The following is a 24,290-nucleotide window of genomic DNA, read 5'->3' as shown; positions in this document are numbered from 1 at the left end:
ATGCATAAATGCTACTACAGCTTCCCTAAGGAAATTATTTATGATTGCAATAGGCTTTAGTTCAATTGAACTCAATACATTGGAAATTGTTTCTTGATAATGAAATACATTATTTTAGTATTATTATTATAGGATGCCAGAGATATAATGATTTCTTTAGCAAAGCATTTAAGACCTTCAAACAACTGTACTCATAATTCGGTGTATACAGGCAGTAAGAGTCAGAAGGCCCAAGCTCAAAGCCAGCCTCTAGATAATTGCTGTCATTTAATCTCTGTCTGACTCAGTTTCTTTCTCCATAAGATGAAGCACCTACCCTCCCAAGGTTGTTGTAAGAACAAAATGATGTAATATTTGTAACACACCATATTGTTATTCAATCAGTCACATCTGACTATTTATGGGACCAAAGATACTAGAGTGGTTGGTCATTTCCTTCTCCAGCTCATTTTACAGATGAGGAAAATGAGGCAAACAGAGCCACATAGCTAAGTGTCTAAGGCCAAATTTGAATTCAGATCTTCCTGATGCCAGACCCAGTGCTCTACCCTCATTACTATATAAATGCCTATAGTATACTACTTAAATTCTATCACTATTCTTCTCCTCCTCCTCCTCCTTCTTCACCACAGGTCAATTAGCCCTTCTGTAATTCTTTAATTTCTAAATTTAACTTAAAAGATTTTACTTTATCCAGGTTGGTTTCTTCACTGTTCATCATATACATCTTGCTAGTTCCCAGCTCTGTGACTTAGCTCATGCTGAAATGCACTCAATCTTCCCAATTATCCCATATCCACCAATTCCACTCAACTAATCTCATCTAAGAAGCCTTATATAAACCAAACAGCTCCTACTCATGCACACATTACTTTGTGTTTCTTTAATGCCATGATATTCAATTCTCCTTAAATTAACACACAGTTGCCAATATCTTCTGTATTTCATATACACATATTTCATTTTTCCAATTAGCTTATAAAACTAAGAGCAAGGAAGCCTGAGTTTTGTTTCTGCAACAGTTTGGTTGGGTGATCACAATCAGGCAAATTATCAAACCTCTCTGGACCTCAATCTCTTTAGTTATAAAATGAGGAAGATTTGATTGAATGATTCTCTCTATTCTAAATTATAATCCTCTGATACCTATATATTACCATACACATAACTGAGGAATGATTCTTTTTTCAGTTAAAAAATGATCCTTATCAGTATTTTGATATCTCTAAAACTGGATTTACTTATAATTTATTCCCTTGGAGTCTTGGTGGAAAAAATCTAACAAATTTGTGGTAAATAAATTAGAAACAGCTTTTTTTTTTTTTTAAGCTATGCTCGAAATCGACTTCTGAACTGCCTCTGCTGAATTATGAAGTACTATAATGTCCAAAAATGGCTTTTAGAAGACATTTTAAAAGTCAAAAGAATTACCATAAAAGTATTCATGGACGTAATTTTAAAAAGAACACACAAATCAATTGATATGTTTAGATTCCATTATTATTGGACTCTGATAAAGTAATTTTATGTTCATTAAAACAATAGGATTATAGATTTAGAGATAGAAAGGAACTTTTTAGAGGCCAGCTAATAACTTCCTCATTTTAACTTATTAAGAGTAAGAAATTGAACCAAGGCTCCCTAGCTGTAAAACTGGCACTTTTCCCATTGTACCTATTATACAGAATATGCTGTTAAAATTTGGAACCAACAAAATTAGTCATCTTTTACGTAAAGAAAAAAAGATATGGATGATTCTATCCTAATATCCTGAATGTCAAGTTGCAAGGGAAGGGAAAAATAGGGGAGAGGTGGAACGGGAAGGAGAGGAGGTTCATACTTTAGGACACACTTAGCAAGAAAATTGGTATTGTGAATATCACAAAGGTAAGGATAAAATTAATATCCCTCCCCATCTAATTGGCACCCACATTATTTTGCCATGCTAGATTTCTGAGTTCCCTTCTAGCATCTGATTTATGATTCTGATTTTCAACATTTAATCTAAACAGTAGTTCAGAGATTGCTCTATTATCTTAAGACATACTGCTAACAGCATAAAATACTAGTGGTTAGCAAGTGGGTGAAACAATAGACCTGAAGTTATGAAGTCAAGAGCACAAATCTAGATTTAGACACATACTGACTGTGGTAACTCTTTATCTGTCTGCCTCAGTTTTTTTGCCTATGAAAAAAATAAGAATAACAGAACCTTGTTTTGTTTGTGAGGATTGATGTGAGGATAATATTTGTAAATCATTTTGCAAACTTTAAAGCACTATATATAAATATTATTGTTGTTGTTTTTAAATATTGAATACGTAAATGAAATAATTTCTTTTAGCCCAGCAAAATCTGTTGAAATGGTCTATCCCAGTAGTAGCAGGAATACTCTCACATAGTATTATAACAGTTCTTAATCTAAATTCTTATATTAAAAATTACTTATAACATAAGAAAAAAACTCCAAACTTTCTTTTAAGAAAATGGAATGATTTTATAAAAATTCACTCATGGGACTTGTCTTGGTTTGGTCTTTCCAGATGAACAGTCTAACATCTTTATAAGATGACATTACTGATATGAATGTGAATGCTTTTGTAAAGAAAAAATCATTCCTGTTCTCTACAAGCAACGTGGGAAGTGAAACATTTGTTTGATTCACAATTTATGAAAGAAATGTTAGTGTCTGACATTTATATTTGACCTTTTATGTCATGAACTACATTCTAAGTTTTGAGTATTCATAAAAAGTATACTTCACTAATTTCTCCCTGATAATTATGCAAGAGGCAAACATCTATCAAATATGTGCTGGTGAGGCAGCTATGTGGCATAGTGGAAAACAGTGCTGGTCCTGGAATCAGGAGGACCTGAGTTCAAATCCAGCCTCAGACACATCCTAGCCATGTGACCCTGGGCAAGTTATTTAACCTTACTTTCCCTCACCCCTCAACTCCCCCTAAATGAGCTGGATTCAAAACTGTCAATTCAGAAATTGTGGATTTTTAATTAATCTGTATAACATACAACTGTGGTGGAAAATTAAGAATGTTGGATTCAGCCAGAGGATATGGGTTCAAATTTCACCTTTGACATTTACTAGTGGTCTTAGCTAAGATGCTTTACTTTACCACTATTCATTTTCCTTATCTACAATGCAGTACAGTAATTATTTTTTCTCTCTGCCTCACAGAATTGTTGTAAGGATTAAAGTGAGATAACAATCATCATGTTTAAGAATATAACACTATGGGAGTAGATAGATACGATAGAGTGCAGGCACTGGAATCAGGAGAACCTGAGTTCAAATACAGCCTCAGATACTTACCAGTTTGTGTGACCCTGGACAGATCACTTACTCAGAGAGCTTCTCCCTCTGAGTCCTCCCCCCTCCCCAAGAGAAAAAGAATATATCAGTATTTGTCTACCAGAAATCAACACTGAAAACGTGATTATCTTCCATATTCAGAAACGACCTGGTAGCACACTGGGAAGACTCCATTTTTTTTTTCAATCACTGACAATGATTTATTTACAGTCACTGTGATAGACAAAAAAACAAACAAAAATCCATCACTAAAACAATAGTCAAAATAATTCTTGCCCTCAGAAACTTACAGTTTTTTTCAGAAGAGACAAAGAAACGCCTTATAAGTTATACTGGCTCATGAATTTTGGAAGAAAAAAAAAATAAGGATACTAATAGGAGGAGATAAAAAGGGAAGGCATTCTAGACATAAGGGACAGCTAGTGCAGGATATGGGGTGTCATGTGTAAGGATAGCAACAAAGTTTGTCTGAAGAAATTGTGGAGTGCATGAAGGAGAATAATATATAATATAGCAGGAAAGATATGCTGGATCTCAGCTGTGACTATAATACTTTTTTTTCTGAAAATAAATTTTAAAGGAGAGAAGATGATAGTTTGGCAAATGTTTTATTCTTATGGTAGCTGAGAAAAATAAACAAAAGGATTCTGAAAGCACACTATTGGGAGATTTGATCTTGCAAAAAATAAAAATAAAAAAGCTCACTAGAAGTAAGCTACATAATGTGGTGCTTTCCTAACTTCTTTTGATTCCAGGCAGTCACTGACTTGCAGTGGCTGGGCCTCTGAAAAAGATTTTTCTTTTTGTACTTGCATAAATCATTGTTATGGTTTTCAAGCAAATAAGGTTTAAGCTTTATATGTAAGATATTCAGAAATGTTAAATGAAGACTTTACTTTTTGAGACATTCTAGCTTGCACTCCAAGAATATAAAATGCAAATTTTAGATACCTCTGTTAGAAGATTTTCCCCTTATCAAACTAAAAACTCTTTTATGTGTTTTCCACCTATTGCCTCTAGTTTTGATCTCTAAAGTCAAAAGAGATAATAATCTCTCTAATTTGAAAACAACTATTATGTTTTCCCAAAGGCTTCTCTTTTCCAGGCTAAATTTCCCCCATTCCTTCAATTAATTCTCATACAGCAAAGACATAAGTCCTGCACCATTCTGTTCTTTATTCAATGTTCATCCTGCATCTTCTTTAAAAATGTGGGGCTCAGAATGAAACCTGTCATTCAAGCTGTGCCCTGACTAGGGTAGAACATGGCAAAAATCTACTCATTCTGGAGGTCAGCCTGCTTACCACAGCTCAAGTGAACATTAGCTTTTCTGGAGTGTTGCGGACTTCTGGACTTCAGAAGCATGCTTCAGCTATTTGGGGATTTTTTTTCCCATTCTGGAACTTTTCTTAGTACTTGGGGCCTACTCACCTTGTAATATGGAACCATCCTTGGAGTTTTTTACCCTAGAATGTAATTTCCTTCCAGAGTGGAAAAGCCAGTAGGATCTCATATAAAAATGATCTGAGTTGCTGAAATCTCCAAATTTTTTCCACATGGAAATCTGGGGATCAGCACATTGGAACAAATATGTATTGTTACACTGTTGTTGCTTTTTAACCTCCCTGCCCCCAAATCATTCTCCAATAATCCTCTGTAACATTGCTAGCACAGAACTACAAAGCACAAAAGAAAGGCTAATTAAAGGCAGGGAATAAAAACTCCTAAGGATACAGATACTGTGTGTTCTTCATTTTTGACTAAGGACAGATGAAAGAGATAAAAGGAACTCAAAGGCAACAGAGGCCAAACAACTTTGTGCAGAAACTGAACTCCAAATCCAGAACTCTATCCAGTAGATCTCTAACTTGGCTGTATTTTCCCTTCTGTTGTTGTTCAGTCTTTCAGTTGTGTCCAACTCTTGGTGACTCCAACTGGAATTTTCTTGGCAAAGATACTAGAGTGGTTTGCCATTTCCCTCTCCTGCTCCTATTAATAGTTGAGGAAGCTGAGGCAAACAGGGTTAAGTGACTTACCCAGGGTCACACAACTAGGAAGCATCCCAGGTCAGATGTGAATTCAAGAAGATGCATCTTGCTGATTCCAGGCCTGGCGCTCTGTGCCCTGCATCACTCAGGTGCCCCTTCCCTTAATCTACTTCTAAAGAAACATTACCCTAATAAAAATGAGAAGTTTTTAATTTGACAAGCCTTCTTATAACTTCAAATCAACAAATACTTATTAAAGCTTCTGTGACCTGAAAATATATCTAATCTGGTTAGGTGGCATAGAGGATAGAGGGCCAGGCGTGGAGTCACTAAGACTCAATTCCCTGAATTCAAATCTGACACTTATTGTGTGATTCTGGGCAAGTCACTCAACCCTGTTTGCCTCAGTTTCCTCATCTGTAAAGTGAGCTGGAGAGGGAAAAGCAAACCACTTCAGTATCTCTGCCAAGAAAACCCTACATGGTGTCAAGAAGAATAGGACACAATTCAAATTTCTGAACAACAAAAGTTCAGATAAGTGCCAGAGTCAGAATCCGAATCCAGATCCTCTTCCTAAATCAATCCATCAAACACTACATAAGAAACTTAATTTTGCATTGTTGGATTGCAAACACTATTCTTAATTTCACTTAATGGCAATTCTCTTCTTTAACATTCAGTTTTAATTCCATAAGGACATTTTCAGTCTTCTTACACTGCCCATTTTTACTTTTCCCTCTTTAAAGCAATTTTTAATTTTTAATTTTTTAATTTTAAATTTTAAAGCAACTCCATTTCTAGCTCTGGTTTATCAAAACACCTCTATCTTTTTTTTTGCAAATGGTTCCATCAGAGGTATTTCACCAAATCTTTTGATGACTATTCATCACTAAAACTGCTTTACTGAAGAGGAAACTGAGAAAGAATAAAAAGAAATGGAAGACCACTATATGACATGCATAATCAGATACATAAAATAAGGAAGGGGAAAATTCTGCCAAACCAAAAGAATTGCAGGAGGAGATGAGGGGGAAAATCAAAGAAAAGAACAAGAGCAAGAAAAAAACACACAACTGAATAATACCATACAATCGTGTCCAACTTTTAGTGACCCTGTATGGAGTTCTCTTGGCAAAGGTACTAGAATAGTTTTGGCATTTCCTTTTCCAGTTCATTTTTACACATGAGGAAACTGAGGCAAACAGGGTTAAATGTCTTGCCCCAGGTTACACACTAAGTGTCTAAAGCCAGAATTGAAGTCAGGAAGAGGTATATGCAGTAATTCAGGCATGAAATCCAAAAGACTTAGTGTAGTTTTAAGTTGTATAAAGCCTGTTCCTGCCCTTAAGGATTTAGAATATAAAAGTGTTATAAGACACAAAAATTTTTGAGTATGAAATTATTAAAATATTTCACTTTAAAAAACTAAAATTAATTTTTTTTCTATATGGAGAAAGAAAATCTAAACTATTTCTTAGGATTTGGGGACAAAAGGGAAATGTGATCACCTTTGATTTAACCACAAATTTATATACACTATATGATATTTGATTGACCTTTTTCTAAATTGTCAATCTGTTTACATGTTCTCCTGGATTTTCCTTCACATACTTCCAATATAATCAATCCTTTTTCTCCTATCCTGATAAATAACTTTTTTCAGCAGAACCTAATCATGGTTCTAGATTTGTCTTGTTTCATGTCTTAAGCAGCTGATAGCACAGCATATATAGATCGTTAGGCCTAGACTCAGGAAGACTTGAATTCAAATTTGGCCCCAGACACTTACTAGCTTCAATGACATTGGCCAAGTGATTTAACTTCTTTTCATCTCAGTTTCCACATCTGTAAAGTGTGGTGATACTATACCACTTACTTTTTAGAACTGTTACAACATAGTACCTGGCACATAATAGGCACTATATATTATCTGTGATAATGATGATGGTGTCTTCAGTTCACAATTATAATACCAGACAGAAACTCTGATGTTTATTTAGTGCTCACTTCATTTCCATTATTTAGTTATTATATATATTGCTGTTCTGTTCTGTTGACTTTGCATCAATTTATTCAAGCTTTACCATGTTTCTTTGAATTACTCATATTCATTGTTCCTTATAATTTTCCATTAGTCATATATCAGATTTGTTTGGCCACTTATAAATCTATGGGTACATATGTTGCTTCTAGATTTTTGCTATTATACTACAAAAAGTGCTGCCATGAAGATTTTGGTATACATGGGGAACTTTCTTCCTTTTCTTTTTTTCTTTTTCTATCATAGACTTCATGAGGAATCCCAGTGTAGGCCAAATAGGTCAATGAGCATGAATAACTCAGTGACATTGCTCATTTCTAAAAGTGTTCAAAAATTCATTTTAAACAGTAGCATCTGTCTTCCAATAACCTCTCCAATAAGAAGTATTTACTTTTTTTTTTTTACAATCTTTGCCAATTTCATGTCAGCACAATAGCATCCCATTGCTATTTAAATTTGCATTTCTTATTAGTCATAATTTAAAAGATTTTTCCCCTTATGTTTAAACTTGGCTTGTATATATTTTTTCAAAAACTTTTTTGTACTTTTTTCATCATGAATCTATTGGAAAATGAGTTCTAGTCATATATCTGTATCATTTTGGATGTAGGGCCTTAACTGAAATGTTTGATGCAAACTCTTCCTACTCTTGACCCCAAAACATCCATCTAAAGCTTCTCTTATTATTCTAATCATATAGATTGTCTTTTCAAAAGTTTCTTTTACTTGATATTAGAAGCTTGGTGTAAAAATAGAGAGCGCTAGCACAAAATCAAGGACTCCTACATTCAAGACCTAGTCATGGCCATACTGGTCCCTAGTATGACATCCTAGGCAAGGTGCTTTAATTTTTCTATGCCCTGGGCAACTTTTTAAGACTCTTACATTGCAGAAAAGGGGCTAACTTATATTGGTTATAGAAGTTCCTTACCAGGAGTTCCCTACAACCATGAAATCAGTGAACTAGAAAAGAGCTCTATAATCAGAATTATCTATCTTTTATTCTCTATGTGATTTTGAATATTCTTTCTAACTCTGATCTTCCATTCTTTTCTAATCTTATAAAATATGTGAGTTTTTATAGTTAAATTGTTTATTTACCTGGAACTTATTGAAGTATATGTATATGGTATTAGTTGATGATTGAAAGCTATTTTCTGCAAAGTTGTTTTCTAGTTCTCAACAATTGTTGATATATAAAACTAGTCACTAACGACCACCTTTCTGTATATGTTTGACAGAAGGTTCATATAAATAATTACTTAAATAATAATAAAATAATGTAGGGTTGGGACAACACCTTTTTTATTTTGATTTGTGTGGCGCTCATAGATATTTAAGCACAAAGCAAACATTGTAAAGATGACAATAGACTAAAGGGCACTGTGTTCTAAATCAAAAGGATAAATTTTTTTCCTAAGCAGATGATTTTGCTCTTTCTTTAAACTTGAATGAAAAAGCCTTTTTTCTTATTTGTCTGAAATGTATTTCCCTTTAAATTCACCATGCTTTTGCCTGGCCCAGTTTTCTGCATTTCAATCTAAGCTGAGAAGCCAGCCAGTTATGTACCACTTGACAAAATTAACCTCATAGATTCTTCTAGCTCTAACATCAATAAAAACTAAATTCTCATGTTCCTACTTCTTATGTCGTTTGGTCATAAAACTGTCTCAAGCCCAGCCATTATGTAGCCCAGATACATCCTTTTAGGCATCCAAATGAAAAATTCAAATGCATCAACATTTTCCCTATAATTAACAAAATCAAATTTCTTCATGTTCCAGGTGCAGGTAAAAATCAATGGGAAACCAAAAATAAGCAAAAGCTATAAATATTACATTGGTGAAATTATAAAAATGAGTCACAAAGAAAAAACTGCCATTATTATTAAAGATTTAAGTAAGAAAAAGAAGCTTAGGAATCTTAATTATGAGGTCTATTATTTACGTAGGGCTATTTACCCATGAAAATATGGATCTGTTGGAGAGGGAAAGAATTTTTCCAGAAGCAACTGAATGCTGCACCACTGCATGGTGGATAGCCAGATTGATGCCTAGCACAGGAAAGGGGAAATGGGATCCTATGCAATAAAGGGAAGGGGCAGAGTAGTGGTGCTATCATTTGACCATGACACTCCATTTCAGGGTCTGATCACTGGCTGCCCCAGGCCTGAAACACCACCTTTTCTACTCCTTTGCTCCTGACTTTGAACAGTTTCCTTCAGTTCACATTCCAGATTCTGCACGCGGGCACACCCTGTACCCATATTATCTTCCATCTACTCTGAACATATCTTGTATGTACCTAATTACTCACATATTGAACTCCATCAGAATATGAGCTCTTTTATGGCAGGGCCTTTTTTTTTTTTTTTTTTTTTGGGCCTTTCTTTGCATCTTCAATATCTAGCCTAGTCTTAAGCATATAATTTGTCTAGTCAATGTTTTTTTGACTATTAGCTAAGCAATAAAATATTTCTGACTGATCATGCTTCATTTAAGAAAGAAAATTATTAGATTTAGTTATTTCCACAAATAACATCATTTGGGTAAGGGATAAAGAAAATTATCTTTAAAAATATAGGGTTTTTTCCCATTTAAAAACAAATATAAAATGACAAATGCTCAAGGCCCAATTTACTTTTTATCTAAAATATGTTCTTAAATATTAAAGATGTTTCTTAATAAAATATGTCATATTTAAAAAACTCATTTTGTTAAACAACTGTTATGATTTATCCTTTAATCTGAACTGCAGTGCAAATACTAATGATGACTGCTTGTTCTTCCATTAAGTCTATGCATTTATCATACTCAGTGGAAAGTACATAGATTATTTGCCTTAAGTAGTACTCATTCCTACCACTTCTGATCAGAACTGTGAGCACAGTTGGGTTATATTTAACAATCAAGAGAAATAAACCAGCATACTCCGAAACAGTACTACACTTTACCTGGACAGAAGCTATGAAAATCTTGAATAATTCAACTTGACTGTAAGCAAGAAAATATGTAAAACAAAAATGGTAAATTACAGCATGACATAAAAAATAAATAAAGGTAAGTGTGGTGATTTCTTCTTTTGTATAATATATGATCGATCTCTCTGTGGGAGCAGGTTTCTTGGGGAGGTTTTCTGGAGGCAGTCTTAGTTTCAGTTCAAAGTAATAATCACTTCAAACGCACCCAGCTGATAAAATCCAAAAGTGTATTTTCTCCTTTCAAGTCTTGTCTCTTTCCTTGGGCCCGGTTAGCTTTCTTAGAGGCCTCTTTCCCTCCTTGGTTCCAATAGCTCTTGCAGCTTGTCCTTTGTTGCCTCCACTCACTCCTGGCTCTCAATCTCCCAGAGTGCTCTTTGGCCCTGAGAGCTTCTTGCTTATATGCTATACACTGAGTACACACCAATCATTATATCACTGGGAAACCATTGTTTGTTGTAGGATTAAATCAATGCTAAACTAGATTTAAACACTGTCTCCTCAATTCCACTTAGTACCTTGTTTCAAGTTCTGGCCCATAACATCTCCTTGTAGGTCAGATCAATCATACTGAACCATGCTAAATTAGATAATTATTGTCTATTAATTCTAATGACTTAACACTTTGTAAGGATTCCAACAGGTGAGAATTACATTATATAAAAAGAGATTTGGGTTTTTTTGGTTTTAAGAAGTGTTAAGTATCCGATTCCAGGTTTGAACTCAAGTTCTCTTGATTTCAGGGTCAGTGCTCTATTCACTGTGACATCTAGCTGTCCCACAAGAGTTCCTAAAGAGAAAAACTTCATGTTTAATATATCCAATTTCTTACTTCAGCCCTAAATTCTTTTTAGTCTGGACTTATGATATAATATTCATATTAAGATTAAATAATAAGTTTGGTATATGAAGAAAGGGGAATAGAAATGACAGAAAGCAGACTATGATCAAATTCACACTGTAAGATGTTTCCATCATTAAGAGTAGCTAGATTATTCTGGTGAACAGTAGGCACTGACTGAAGGAAATGTCTATTAAATAGGCTGCTTCGTTCTAGACCTGGGAGGCAATTCTATCCCAGGATAATGGCCTCCAACCCAATTTTTAAGTTTGTCTCTGGTGTCTTCCTACTTCCTTTTGGGCATCCTTACTTTTGTTCACCAAATGGCCAGGTCTCTCACTCTGTTATCCCTTCCAGGCATTTTATCCTCACCTTACTTCAAGGTTTGCCTGAGCCATTCACTTAGTGACATGAAAAACAGCATTTCTGAGAACCAAAACATAATCTGTTATTTCTAAGTAAAGAACAGACATTTCAATTGGAAACTCATCAAGACAAACGAGGTCTTTAAACTCAAAGGGTGAATCTGATATCAGAAATACCAAGCATCATGACAGGGTGATGAAGCTATTTGGGGTAAAATGGGAGCTTGTTAAACCCTATACTTACATCAAATAAGTCAACATCTACTTCATTTAAACTGATGGAATATGGCTAATACCCTATGGCCCAGGCCAAAGAGGATTGACCTCTCTATACCAACTTTTCTTCTTACTGCTGATGGCTCCAGGGCAAGTCATTTAACTTCTGTAAAATAGAGGAAATCATTTCTAATTCTAAATCCATGATCCATACAAACGTTATCCACTTCAAGAAAGAGAATGAATTCTGGATACAGAATGAAACACATTTTAAATTGTGTGTGTGTGTGTGTTCTTTTGCAACATAGCTAATATGAGAATACGTTTTGCATAACCTTACAAGTATAACTGTATCATATTGTTTGCCTTCTGTGGAGGGGTGGTCAATAGAATTTGGAATCCAAATTTAAAAAAAAAATGTTAAGGGGCAGCTAGCTGGCATAATGGATGGAGTACTGCTTCTGGAGTCAGGAGGACTTGAGTTCAAATATGCCTTCAGACACTTAACTCTTACTAGTTGTGTGACCCTGAGCAAGTCACTTAACCCCAATTGCCTTGCACCTCCCTCCCTGCCAAAAAAAGAACATTAAACTTTTTTTCACATATCATTGGGAATAATTTAACAAGAAAAAATGTATTAAGATTTTTTAAAAAATCTGTGATCTATAATCATGGGAATAGATGGATGGAATAAACATTTACTAAGTACTTACTACATGCCAGGTACTCCATAAGAACTTTACAAATATTGTCTCACTTGTGCTAACTATCCTAATTTGGATTTTTTATGACCTACCTCATAGCATGGGAAGGTAAATGCTTTGTAAATCTTAGGAATTCTATGTAGATGTGTTTCTGTTGTTTTATTATTATTATTGTTTTGACTGGCAAAGCAATTTAATTAATATGATGATTTAATCCCTTTCTGAAAATATATCCTCAAAATATATTTAATGGACTGGCATAACAAGTAATATGTCCAAAGCTGTCATCACTCAATTCTATTATCATTCAGTCACAATAACATCTACTACAAGCATTTTGGAATTGGACACTTCAGAAAAGTAGCACTATACCCCGTTGTGAATACAGGTCAGGAATAATGTCTATGATTTTTTTTTGCATTATTTTCGGTACTTTTATATGCTAAATTCAGAGTAGGTTTAATAAATATCTGTTGAATTACAAATGGGCCTCCTGCAAATTCAAGTTAACAAATCAAATGAACACTCACCAACCACTATTTAATAATCCCCTTTATCAACATCTGGAACATGAATCTTCTAACCATGGCTAGTCTGCATGTCTGGACACTTCTTAAAACCAAACACCCACACATACTAACTGCATTTTCTTTACTCTTCAAATAAATTTACTACTTTGTTGAGTCTGAAGCTATTATTTGATAATCTTTTCAATTCCATAGCTGGATCTAACAGAGCTATACATTTAGCTCCAGGCTTTCTCCTCAACTTCAGTTCACAATCACCATTTGCCAACTGGATATCTCAGAAAGGTCTTTAACTCAACGTGGACAAAACTAAACTCATCTTTCTAAACCTTCTCCTCTTCTTTAAGTTCCTTATTATTGTCTATGACACTACCACTCCTCCAATCTGCTAAATTGCCATTCCATCAGGCAATAAATATATTCTAAGCACTACTATATACCAGGCCCTGTGTCAAGCCCCGGGAATTTAAAGAAAGACAAAAGACAGTCTCCAGCCCTTGAAGTCTGAATTCACATTCACAGTCTGAATGGGGAAGACAACACATTTAAAAAAAAAAAAAAAAAACTAGAAAGAGAAGAAAGGTAAACAACAGGAGACATAATGAAGTCTAGGGAAATACAACTAGGTGGTAAAAAAGCTATCCTGAGTTCCCTTTAAGAGGAGGTTATGAAAGAATCTTACCACTTACCATCTTTCATTCTTGGAATTGAATGAGTGGCTCTGGGCTAATTTCCAACTCAATAGGGTTAGGAGTGGTCCTGGACTCAACCAGTCCCACTCCCTCAGACCAGTCTCTCAGGGGAAAGCTTGGAGTTCCCCCAAGTCAGAGAGAGAGAGAAAGAAAGTTTTAGGGCTCCCCTCCTCAATCTTAGTGCTATGAAATAAATATATTCTTTAATATCGCCTTTTCTCTAGTTTTATTTGAGAGATAACTGCACTTGTTGCACCTGTCTTCACTCATATTGTATTCTCTCTGTAATTTTTGTGAGCTACTCCCATCCTCAACCAGTTATCTGAAAGCTTCAATTGTAGTTAGCTGAGGCTCCCTACAAAGTTTGCATTTGGAATTCTATAGTGTTGGCATGTGTCAACTTAATGGGAAAATGAGGGTATTGTGTAACAGTGTTACCCAGTTAATTTTTCTTATTTTCTATAAATTACAAATTTATTAATCTCTTTCATGAAATCTGCTGTTTTAGAAAGATTTTTTCCATTATTTTTAAAATTCTCTATTCTCTAATCTTTTAATATTCCTTTTTTGGAGACTAATTAATAGCATCCTAAATAATGACTGGATCAAAGAAAAAACCTTTTGATACAATGATTTCATTCAAAATTATAATAGCAAGATCACTTAAAATTTATGAGATACAACTAAAGTAATAGTCAAAGAAAAATTTCTATCTGTGATGATACATTAAAAAAGTAGAAAAAAATTATTAACATTGATAACTCAATGTTTAAAAATCAGAAAATCAAAAAATCCAAAAGCCTTAAAAAGCATAAAATAGTTAAAATTAATGGGAAATAAGGAAAATGCCCTGCTCCATTTCTGATCTGGTTTAGTTAATTCCACTTCAGGTAATCTGATGGTTCCACATTCCTGGGGTACTCAGCATATTAAATGTTTAATTTAGTGTGAACACCTGATTATCATGTCTTATTACAGCTTAGAATTCTCAAGCTAAAGAGAAGCTCTCTACCAGTTAGTTTCCATGATCCTGGAAAAAGAAGTATGTTCTTTCACACCTATCAAAACGCAAAATCTAAAGAAAATGCATAACTACAAAACTAAATAATGCCCAAGTTAAGAAAACATGAAACCAGGGTCTTAAACAATCTAATCTCAGAAATGTAAATTGATTTATATGTAAATTCTATGACATATTTAAAGAGAAATTAAGTCCTTTGCCACAACATTCCTATGTTACTAAACTTCCCAAACGCCTTTTATCAGTAAATATAGTCATAACAAACAAACCAATTGGAATCAATCTGAAAAAGAAGACTGGTGACTGATATCACCAATGAATTCTGATGCAAAAATTTAAATAAAATTTTAGCAAAAAAATGACAATACAACCCCAAAATCATTTATGACCAAGCTTGATTTATACCAGTGATGATTCAACATTAGGAAATCAATTAATGTTATAAATTGCATAAAAACACCTCCCAATATGATTATGTCATCAAATATAGAAATTGCTTTTTACAAAATACAATAATTATCTTTCTACAATATTTACTTAAAATAGAAATGACAAGCTAGTTAAAGCATTAAGATGGAAGAAAAGAATTAAAAGAATGATAAAAATGAAGCAAAAGTATCCTTTGCAGATAATAGGAAGATTTAATTAGAAAACCCTAGAGAAACAATGAAGATGCTAATTAAAATGATTAATAGCACTTCAGTAAAGTGGCAATATATAAAATAAATTCATAAAAAAATCATATTTCTATCTTACCAACAAAAAGTAGGAGGAAAAATAAAAATTCATTTCAAAACAACCATACATCACAATAAAATTCTTGGTAATTGACTAAAGCTTGTTGATTCGATAAAGGAAGGCTCATAGTAACTGATGCAAAAGAAAAAAGGCATAACCAGAATAAATAATATACACTTATAATGACTACAGTGACATAAATGAAGACAACACTAAAAGACAACATAATTCAAATCAAGTATGATAGCTAACACTGGATCCAGATGACTGATGTTTAAATATAATATATGGTTAATGAAATGTTCCAACTGCTAAATTAAACATTTTTGCTAATTTTTAAAAGGGAACCTCTTATGGAGTATCAGGTTGATTAAGAAACAAGTGTTATATCAAAACAAAAATGTGTATAAAATCAATCAATTTATATTGAGAGAATGACTGATAAATATATAACCTTGTAGAAACTTTTAATAATTTAATGAACAAAATACTTTATCTAATTCATGTCCTTGAACACAAATACTTCCCTATTGAATGTAACTGCTGCACAAAAATATAAGCAAAGTATCTTAGTTCTTAAATCAGTAAATAACTTTTATAGCTTTGGTATATATTTGTTTTACTAATGCATAATCACCTGGCAATTTTTCATGTTAAAGTGGTTTAAAAGTGCTATTGTTTGTAAGTTAAATATTCTATCTCAGAAACACTGATGCATACTCAGATCTCTTCAGGCTCAGCTATTCTACTACTAGAGTCTGCTGTTTATAAACAGTTTATAAACCTGGTTTATAAACAGTTCCATGAATCCTGTCAGAGTGAGAGAAACAGAGAGAGAGATTGTGTGTGTGTGTGTGTGTGTGTGTGTGTGAGAGAGAGAGAGAGAGAGAGAGAGACAGAGATGGGATAACCACTGTATGTGAGCTCTATAAAATGTTTAATATTATATATGAATATAATTTGAATTATTAATTATAACAATATCTAATATAGTAAAAGGAACTCATCTTCTCTGAAGAGGCCTATTTATCTAAAATATATTAATCTGAATTACTCTTTCCCTTGTAATGTTGGAGAAACTGAGGCAGGATAGAGATTAGAGAGTTTTTAATATTTTATTTGAACTGGAGAGATTGTGCTGGAGGCATGTTGTCCCCAGAGGTGATGTCCCAAGCATCCAACTACCAATGTGAGTTCTCAATGACATAGATATAGATATAGATATAGATATAAATATATATAGATATAGATATAGATATAGATACACACACACACACACACTCACTCACGTGGTTCAGCTACAGGGGTAGACCGAGGCAGGGACAGAGTCAGAGCACTGAGAGTGGGAAAGGACTATCAACCTGGTTCTGACAGGGTGGGGGAAGGTACCAGAGACATTCTGATAAGTTGGGGTGCCAGAATGGGGAGAAGCACCAGACATTCTGATGATGTCTAAGACAAAAGGTCTTCTTATCTGGATCATCATGATTAAGAGGGAGGAGTGGTATTGAAGGATTGAGCAGAACAATTAGAAATTGAGGCAGAACAATTCAAGGAAACTGAGTCAGGACAATAAAAGGGAAGTGTGGCACAACACATGAGGTAGAGATAAAAACACAAAGTTTTAATTCCTATAATCATTTTCTTTTAGTCTCTTCGACATTTTCTTTTATCAGAACCCCAATGCTAAAAGTGGGAATTTTTCTTACTCTTCATAATACATTGGAGAAATCCAGTTTTCCATTACTGAAAATTAAATTTTCCTCTTCCCTAAACCAACTACCCATATAGAATGGACTTTTCTCAATGTCTATTTAAGAGAGTCATTTAGTCATAAAGTCAGCAAATGTGGCCTGTCTAAACTGAACTCTACTTATAAACAAAAGTATCCAATCATTGCAAGGAACATCATAAAAAAGACATTAACTGTAATGGAACTGAATCCCAGATTTCTTTTCATCATCGTGAACAAGAGTGATTAATTAAAAGTCAAATGAATTTATTTGATTCTTAGATTTCCTCTTTCAAACTATAAAAAATTTTAAAACCACCTAAAACATTATCTATTTCTTTTCTATTTTAAGTACATTTCCCTTCTCTTTCATTCTGAGAATAAGCAAAAACTTCAACAGAAAATCCATTTAGCAAACACTGCCTATTTAAGAAATCTGTTTATACTTTCCACAAAAAAGGAAACAAAACTCCCAACAGTCCTGAAGATTCTGCAAGAAAAGTATTTAAATTAAAGCTATTCCTGGCAGCAATTCTTTCCTTTATCTCTATTGTATATGCAGAAGAGAAGGTGGAACTATGAAAGTTCATCAACAACAAACGTTTATTATACCCCATATATAACTATAAGACAAATTGGCTGCCCTAATGTTAGAATTATATAAGACAAATGTCTTTTCCTTAGTAAGAGGATTTATTTGGGCACTGCCAATATCTATAGATATTCAAGAGAAAATCTGTTTATATAGTTAATAATGTTCCCCCTTCAAATACATTTTGCTGATTGGAATAAGCTGGTAGAGATGTTACTTTTTGCTACATAAAAAAATCAAAATCTACCAAACAAGTATGCGATTTCTTAAATAAATGACAATCTCCAACCCTGACTTGCTTGTTCACATCCTTTCTTTAACCTATGGTGAGCTTAGGATACCATGGTGAAAATGTGTCCATGAGAAAAACAAATTAAAAAGCCAGTTCAAATGATTAAGAAAAGATAGTTTGCAGCTCTTTTTTGTAGTAGACAAAAGCTTAAAATTAAAGGGTGCACACTTATTGGAATAGCTAACTAAATTATGAGATGTGAATATAATGGATTACTATGCCACAGGAAATGACAAAATGGACAGTTTTAGGGGAAAGAGTAAAGTTCTTTATGAAATAATGCAGAATGAGGTAAGTAGAACAAGAAGAACAATTTAAACAATGACAAAGACATTATAGAGAAAAATCACTTTTAAAAGATTTAGAACTCTGATCAATGTGATGATAAACCTCAAATCCAGAAATCATAGAGGGGGGAAAAATCACTCCAATCCTTTCTTATCAGAAAGGTGATAGACTTATAAAATGAGGCATACATTTTTGGACATGGCCAATATGATGGGGGTGAACCCTGAGACTGTCCAAACTCTCCTTTGAAAATGGTCTCATTCAATTGGAGATTAGGGGAGTACTCTTAGTAGCTCAACTCCTAAGATAAGCAATTCTCTTTTCTATTAGACATCTAAGTCCTGGGCATTGACAACATTGAAGGAATCTCAATCAATTTTGAATTGAAGCTCAAGCCTCAGATGGCTAATAAAAGACAACTCTGAACCCCAAATCTCTGCAGAGGTCCAAAACAGTAATTTGCTTAGCCAGGGAAGCACTCTTCTTAACAAGGCTGCCTGCCAGAACTCTTGCCCACTGTGAAGATATTCTCTTTTCAGTGTTAACCTTTGTTATTTCCCTGAGAGGGACCTTATCCACTAAGAAGTCTGTCTTCCTAAACAAAGCTGGCTTCTCAGTGCCAACAATCTCTTTTGCCACAAACAGATTTTGGGTTTGTGAATTCTTTCGCATTAGACTTGTGCCGACCAGAGGGGATTCCCCACCCCAATTCTTGACCACTAGCTTTATCATTTGCACCTCATCAATAGAGGATTTTTTTTTGGGGGGGGGAGAAAGAAGGGGAAGGGGAGACAGAAAATTCTGCATATTTGTTATGAAGACTTTCTTTTTAAAAACTATTCAATGCAGAGCAGGAGTGCTTCCTTTTTTGGGGGGGGAGGAGGGGGTGAGACAATTTGGGTTAAATGACTTGTCCAGAGTCACACAGCTAGTTCGTGTTTAATGTTCAATGTTTAAACTCAAGTCCTTCTGACTCCAGGGTTGGTACTCTATTCATCGCACCATCTAGCTGTCCCAAGCGATTCCTATTAAAAAAGCTACCCTGCTATTAATGTTCTGCCACTGAAAATAATCTGAAATTATCTCAGGTAAATTGAATATGAGCAAAAATTATTCTATAAACTTCTATAACTTTTGACTGTAATTCAAATAAACCCAAAACTGCAGATATTTCTAACAATCACGCAAAATTCAATTTCAAGGGAAAAAAAGAAAGAAAATAGATCATGTAATATCAGAGACTGTGTGAATAAATTGCATGTTTTAATGAATACAACCTTATATAGATTTTGCTGTAGTATCACTCTTTTCTAATACTGATTTTTTAAAAGCGCTATTATTTATTTCTGCCTCCTTAAGGGAGGTTTAAAAAAAAAAAGGAAAACAATATAAATTTAAGTTTAAAACAGCTCAAAAACTTCTGGGACTCCCTGTATATGCAATATGCACTAATTGCATTAATTTTCCATTGAAAGATTTATATGTTTGTTTTCTGAATATTCATGACAAAATGAATACAAATGTTTATAAAAATTAAAATGATTTAACTTGATATTATAGTCTGCATCTACAACATTTAGCGCTACAACATAAATGACTATTAAAATGCACAGTACAAATATGATAAAGATGGCTTTCCAGTTTAATGGATTCCGGTTTAATCAAGAATGCTAATCTTATTAATTTGACATTTATTATCCTAATCTTATGACATTCCTTGGAGAAAATCAGATAAAAAAATCACAGTAGCACGTGAAAACAGATGATCAAGTATCTATATATATCTTATATTTTATATGTATCCATTAAGCATGGAAGAAAGAACACAAAAAATTCAAAGTCCCTATCAAATAAATCTTTCAATAGATAGAAAATGTAATAATAATTATATAGAACAAAATGTAAGGATCCTTTTTTTGTAACTTCATTTCTTAAACACATACATGAATCCAATGAATTTAGATAACAATGTGCTCAATACTCACTGCACATTAGCTAGAAAATAGTATTTTCCCCTGGTGAGAATATTTAATATATCACCTTGAAAAGGAATTATGCAAAATAAAAATAAGAATGAGTTTAGTTCACAAAATGGGTATGAAGTTTCCCATCAGTCAATGATATTCAGCAACAAGAGAACACTATATAAATACTCCTAAAGAAGGAAGGAAATTACAATTATTAAACTATAATTTTAAATGAAACTAAGAGTCTATAAATGGGGGAAAAGGGAAAGCAAAGATGTTTGTGGAGAAAAGAGATGATGTTTATGGAACCAGAAAGTTCCAAAAATAACTATTAGGATGGGGAAGGGAATAAAGGCAGGTGCTATAATGTAAAAATTTCTAGGTAAAATATTGAGATAATCAGAATTAATATGAAATGTTTCACTCTGGATTTATCTTGATAAAGCAGAACTAAAATTTTCGTGAAACTCCTTAAGACTGCCATAAATACATATGCTAATGAAGGTTCAAAAGTAATCAGGAGTTAAAGAAAATCAAGAAAAACCTGTTTTTACCAAATATGGTATAAATTGTGTTGTTCTCTCTGTATTAGGTTTTCACAGATTTATGTGTAGAAATATGATTAATCCAAATGGATGTGACTATTCTCTTAGCTTAGGAACAAAGAATAAACTAACTAGGAATGAAGAGAGTAAATATGTATAAACACAAAGCTGAATCAAACTTTTCTAATAACGAAGTTTTTAAAAAATGTGCAATAATTTATTTAAAATATATGTAGGGGGCAGCTAGATGGCTCAGTGGATAGAGCACCAGCCCTGAAGTTAGGAGGACCTTGGTTCAAATCTGGCCTTAGACACTTAACGTTTCCTAGCTGTGTGACACTGGGCAAGTCACTTAACCCTAACTGCCTCAGCAAAAAACCAAATTAATTAGTTAAATTAGATAAAACATATGTAAGCATGCCTAATAACTTATAAACACTTTGGATAAAAAAATCTAACCAGAGAGAGAATAAGATATAAGGAAAGTAAGTTCTAACCTTGACAGAGCAAATTCCCTAAAAAACATATTCACTATCCTTTGAAAATATTGTCTACAGTCATATAAGGTAAAAACAAATACACAGTAACTTCTCACATAGGAAAATATTCAAATATTCCCCATAATTTGACTTCTAGCAAGTAGTCAAGATTGCTTATATTGATACAAATGTGTCTTAGTCAGTCTAAAAAAAAAATCAATGACATAATGAATCCAAAAGATGAAGATAATCAGGAATTTACAATACTCAGACCAGATTTTCAAAGAATAATTCAGTTATCTCAACACTTACGGCTATCGTAGCATATGTTCCCAAGGGCTCTGCCTGTCTGAAGCAGTAATTCCTGGTCTTTGCAGTTCAGCAGTTGCACCAATGGGGGAATCAAACCAGCCTCCACACATGGGAGCCGCATAAACTCTGTAAATGATTGCAAGAATTAAAATAGAAGAATTTTCAATTCACATAAGTCACTTCCCTAAGGAAGTGTGGCTTTCAGTGATTAAAGTGCTTTGAGACTGGAGATTTTATTTCTATGCAAAAATTACCCCATCATCATCCCAACAAACATCCTATAAAACAGTTACATAATGAAGACTACTGCCATGTTTTTCTGTTGTTGACTGATTTACCAGAACTAAGAGGGTCTTAACTGATTTTTCACTGCAGTTAATTTAAAATTCCAAGTAATGATTAAGTATTCAATGAGAACATCTACAGCATAAATGAGGGAAAAACTGGCAATGTTCATTCCATGATCTTAGAAATGAAATACAAATTTATAGCATTACCCAAATTGCAAATCATTTAAATAGAACTGCAAGTGTACACTGTCTCCCTTATTTTACATGTGCTCTTAAGAAACCAAAAATGACAAGTTAATAAAAAGTTACATCAGTGAACTATTTTTTTAAAAAGTGCTTCTTAATTCTTATGATGTGGGATTGTTACCTGGTCCCCATTCATACTCCTTTCTTTTGAATGCCTGCTATGAAAATTAACATACAATCTACCATCTTTGTTCTCCAACTTAGAACATTACATGAGTATACGAAAAGGCCAACCAACAAGCTTTTTCTTGTTAGTCAAGTAACTTCCTTTAGCACTTTCAGTATACTATCCTTCGTTCTTCAACTCTCAGGGAAACAAATAACAGAGATATGACACTTTCATCTTCAATCTTTTATACTTTTTCATGGTGGGCAGCTTCAACTTAACAACAAATATATCCTAAACATCTACTCTTGGGGGCGGAAGGGAAAGGAGGAGGAATACTTTAGTAGTCAGTTATCAGGATAGTGGGGTACAAAGTTCAGAGATTGAAGTGTGGAATCAACAGCAGGCTGGAGTCCATAGTGGTCTCTTCTCCATCTAGCTTTAAAAAAAAAAAAAAAAAAAAAGCAGGACCTTCTCACCTTCACTCTCCATCAGCACATTTCAGCACACACATATCCACAGTTTATGTCAGAGGTCTAAGATGTAGCATGATGTAATGGAAAGGTCACTGAACAATACAGAGTGAGTAAGTGTGGATCTGAGTTTCAGCTTTAACATTCATTCCAGCTGCTGGATCTTGGGAAAGTCACTCATCTTACTGGGCTTCATATCACCCTACCTGGGTACTGGTGGCTCCCAGGCCAATATTTGTCTCTTCCTTTCCTTCCATTCCATCCCTTTATATTAGCTAGTACACATGATGATGTTCCCTTGAAAACCTCACAAGGCTCCTCAAGCCCCATAGTGTACGTTTTCACTATAATTCAATCACTCTGTTCTCATGACTGGAAATTTTATTTCTGATCATAATTTCCCATCCTTGCACTTCTCCTTGTGCCTCATTCTTCCTATTCCTCTTCATATTCTCACCATGATTTCCATCAATCAACAAGCATTTATTCAGTGTCTACTATGTACCAGGTATTGGGCTAAACTCAGAGAAGCAAAGAAAGTGAAATAACCTTGCCCTCAATAAGTGTCTATTCTTAAGGAGACAAAAACATACATATATGCATACATATATCACATACATGTATATAACATACAACCATGAGTATATAAAGAATACATGTAAAGTTAATAAAAGATAGTTGGGTTTTTTTTTTGGGGGGGGGGGAACATTAACAAACAAAGAGGGTCTTGGAAAGGCAGAATTCTTTTTTTTTTTCTTAAAAGAAATCAGCAATTCCAGGAAATGGAGGTAAGGACTGGTAGACAGTCAGTGCAAAGACACCGAGATGGGAAACCTTAATATGTTTGGGACATCAAAAAGAGTAAGGTATAAGATGACTGGAAGGGGCCATGTTGTAAAGAACCTTAAGTGATAAAGGAGTTTATAGTTGATCCTAGAGACAAGAGGAATTCAAGAGAATTCATTGAGGATATGAGTAAGATGATCAAATCTATGCTTGAAGAAAATCACTTTGCTATTTGTACAGAATAAGGACCAAAGAGATTAGAGAGAGACCAATTAGAAAGCTTATGCAATACTCCAGATGAGAGAAAATGAAGTTTGGAAGTAGGATGGTAGCAGCGTAAAAAGAAAAGGATATAACTGTGTGATGTTATAGAAAATTTGGTTGTCAAAATATGACAACCAAATGGGTCCATGAGGTGAGTGAGGGTGAAGAGTCAAGGAAGATATCCTGGTTGAAAACTTGAGTGATTATTATCCTCACCAAAAATAGTTTGGGAAAACTTTTCATTCACTAGTGTAGACTATGAGAACTTAGTTACTTCGATAACACAATGATAAATTCAAAATATTTTGTCATTGTATATAATTCATATTGTTATTAATCATGTATGAATTTATATACAATATATTTAATTTATATACAATGAAAAAACATAGTAAATTCTATAACTGACCACATAACTATAAACATACAATCTTACAACTTATTAACATATCTATTCTCCCATTCCTACATAAAACT

At 33.8% G+C, this 24,290-nt stretch overlaps 1 protein-coding gene across 6 annotated transcripts in view; it reads right to left on the bottom strand.

Moving 5' to 3' along the window:
- Positions 1 to 24,290, bottom strand: part of RAP1GDS1 (Rap1 GTPase-GDP dissociation stimulator 1) — a 208,989-nt gene that overhangs the window by 67,841 nt on the left and 116,858 nt on the right. For all 6 annotated transcript variants that reach the window (XM_031941855.1, XM_031941854.1, XM_031941858.1 and 3 more), the window contains one exon: positions 21,649 to 21,774. In XM_031941855.1, coding sequence (XP_031797715.1) covers positions 21,649 to 21,774 — 126 coding nt within the window. The remainder of the gene's footprint in view (positions 1 to 21,648; positions 21,775 to 24,290) is intronic.

Source organism: Sarcophilus harrisii, chromosome 6 (assembly GCF_902635505.1).
Source record: "Sarcophilus harrisii chromosome 6, mSarHar1.11, whole genome shotgun sequence".
Classification (NCBI taxonomy): domain Eukaryota; kingdom Metazoa; phylum Chordata; class Mammalia; order Dasyuromorphia; family Dasyuridae; genus Sarcophilus; species Sarcophilus harrisii.
The sequence above is the reverse complement of the archived record's forward strand: the minus strand, read 5'-3'. Positions and strand labels throughout refer to the sequence as shown.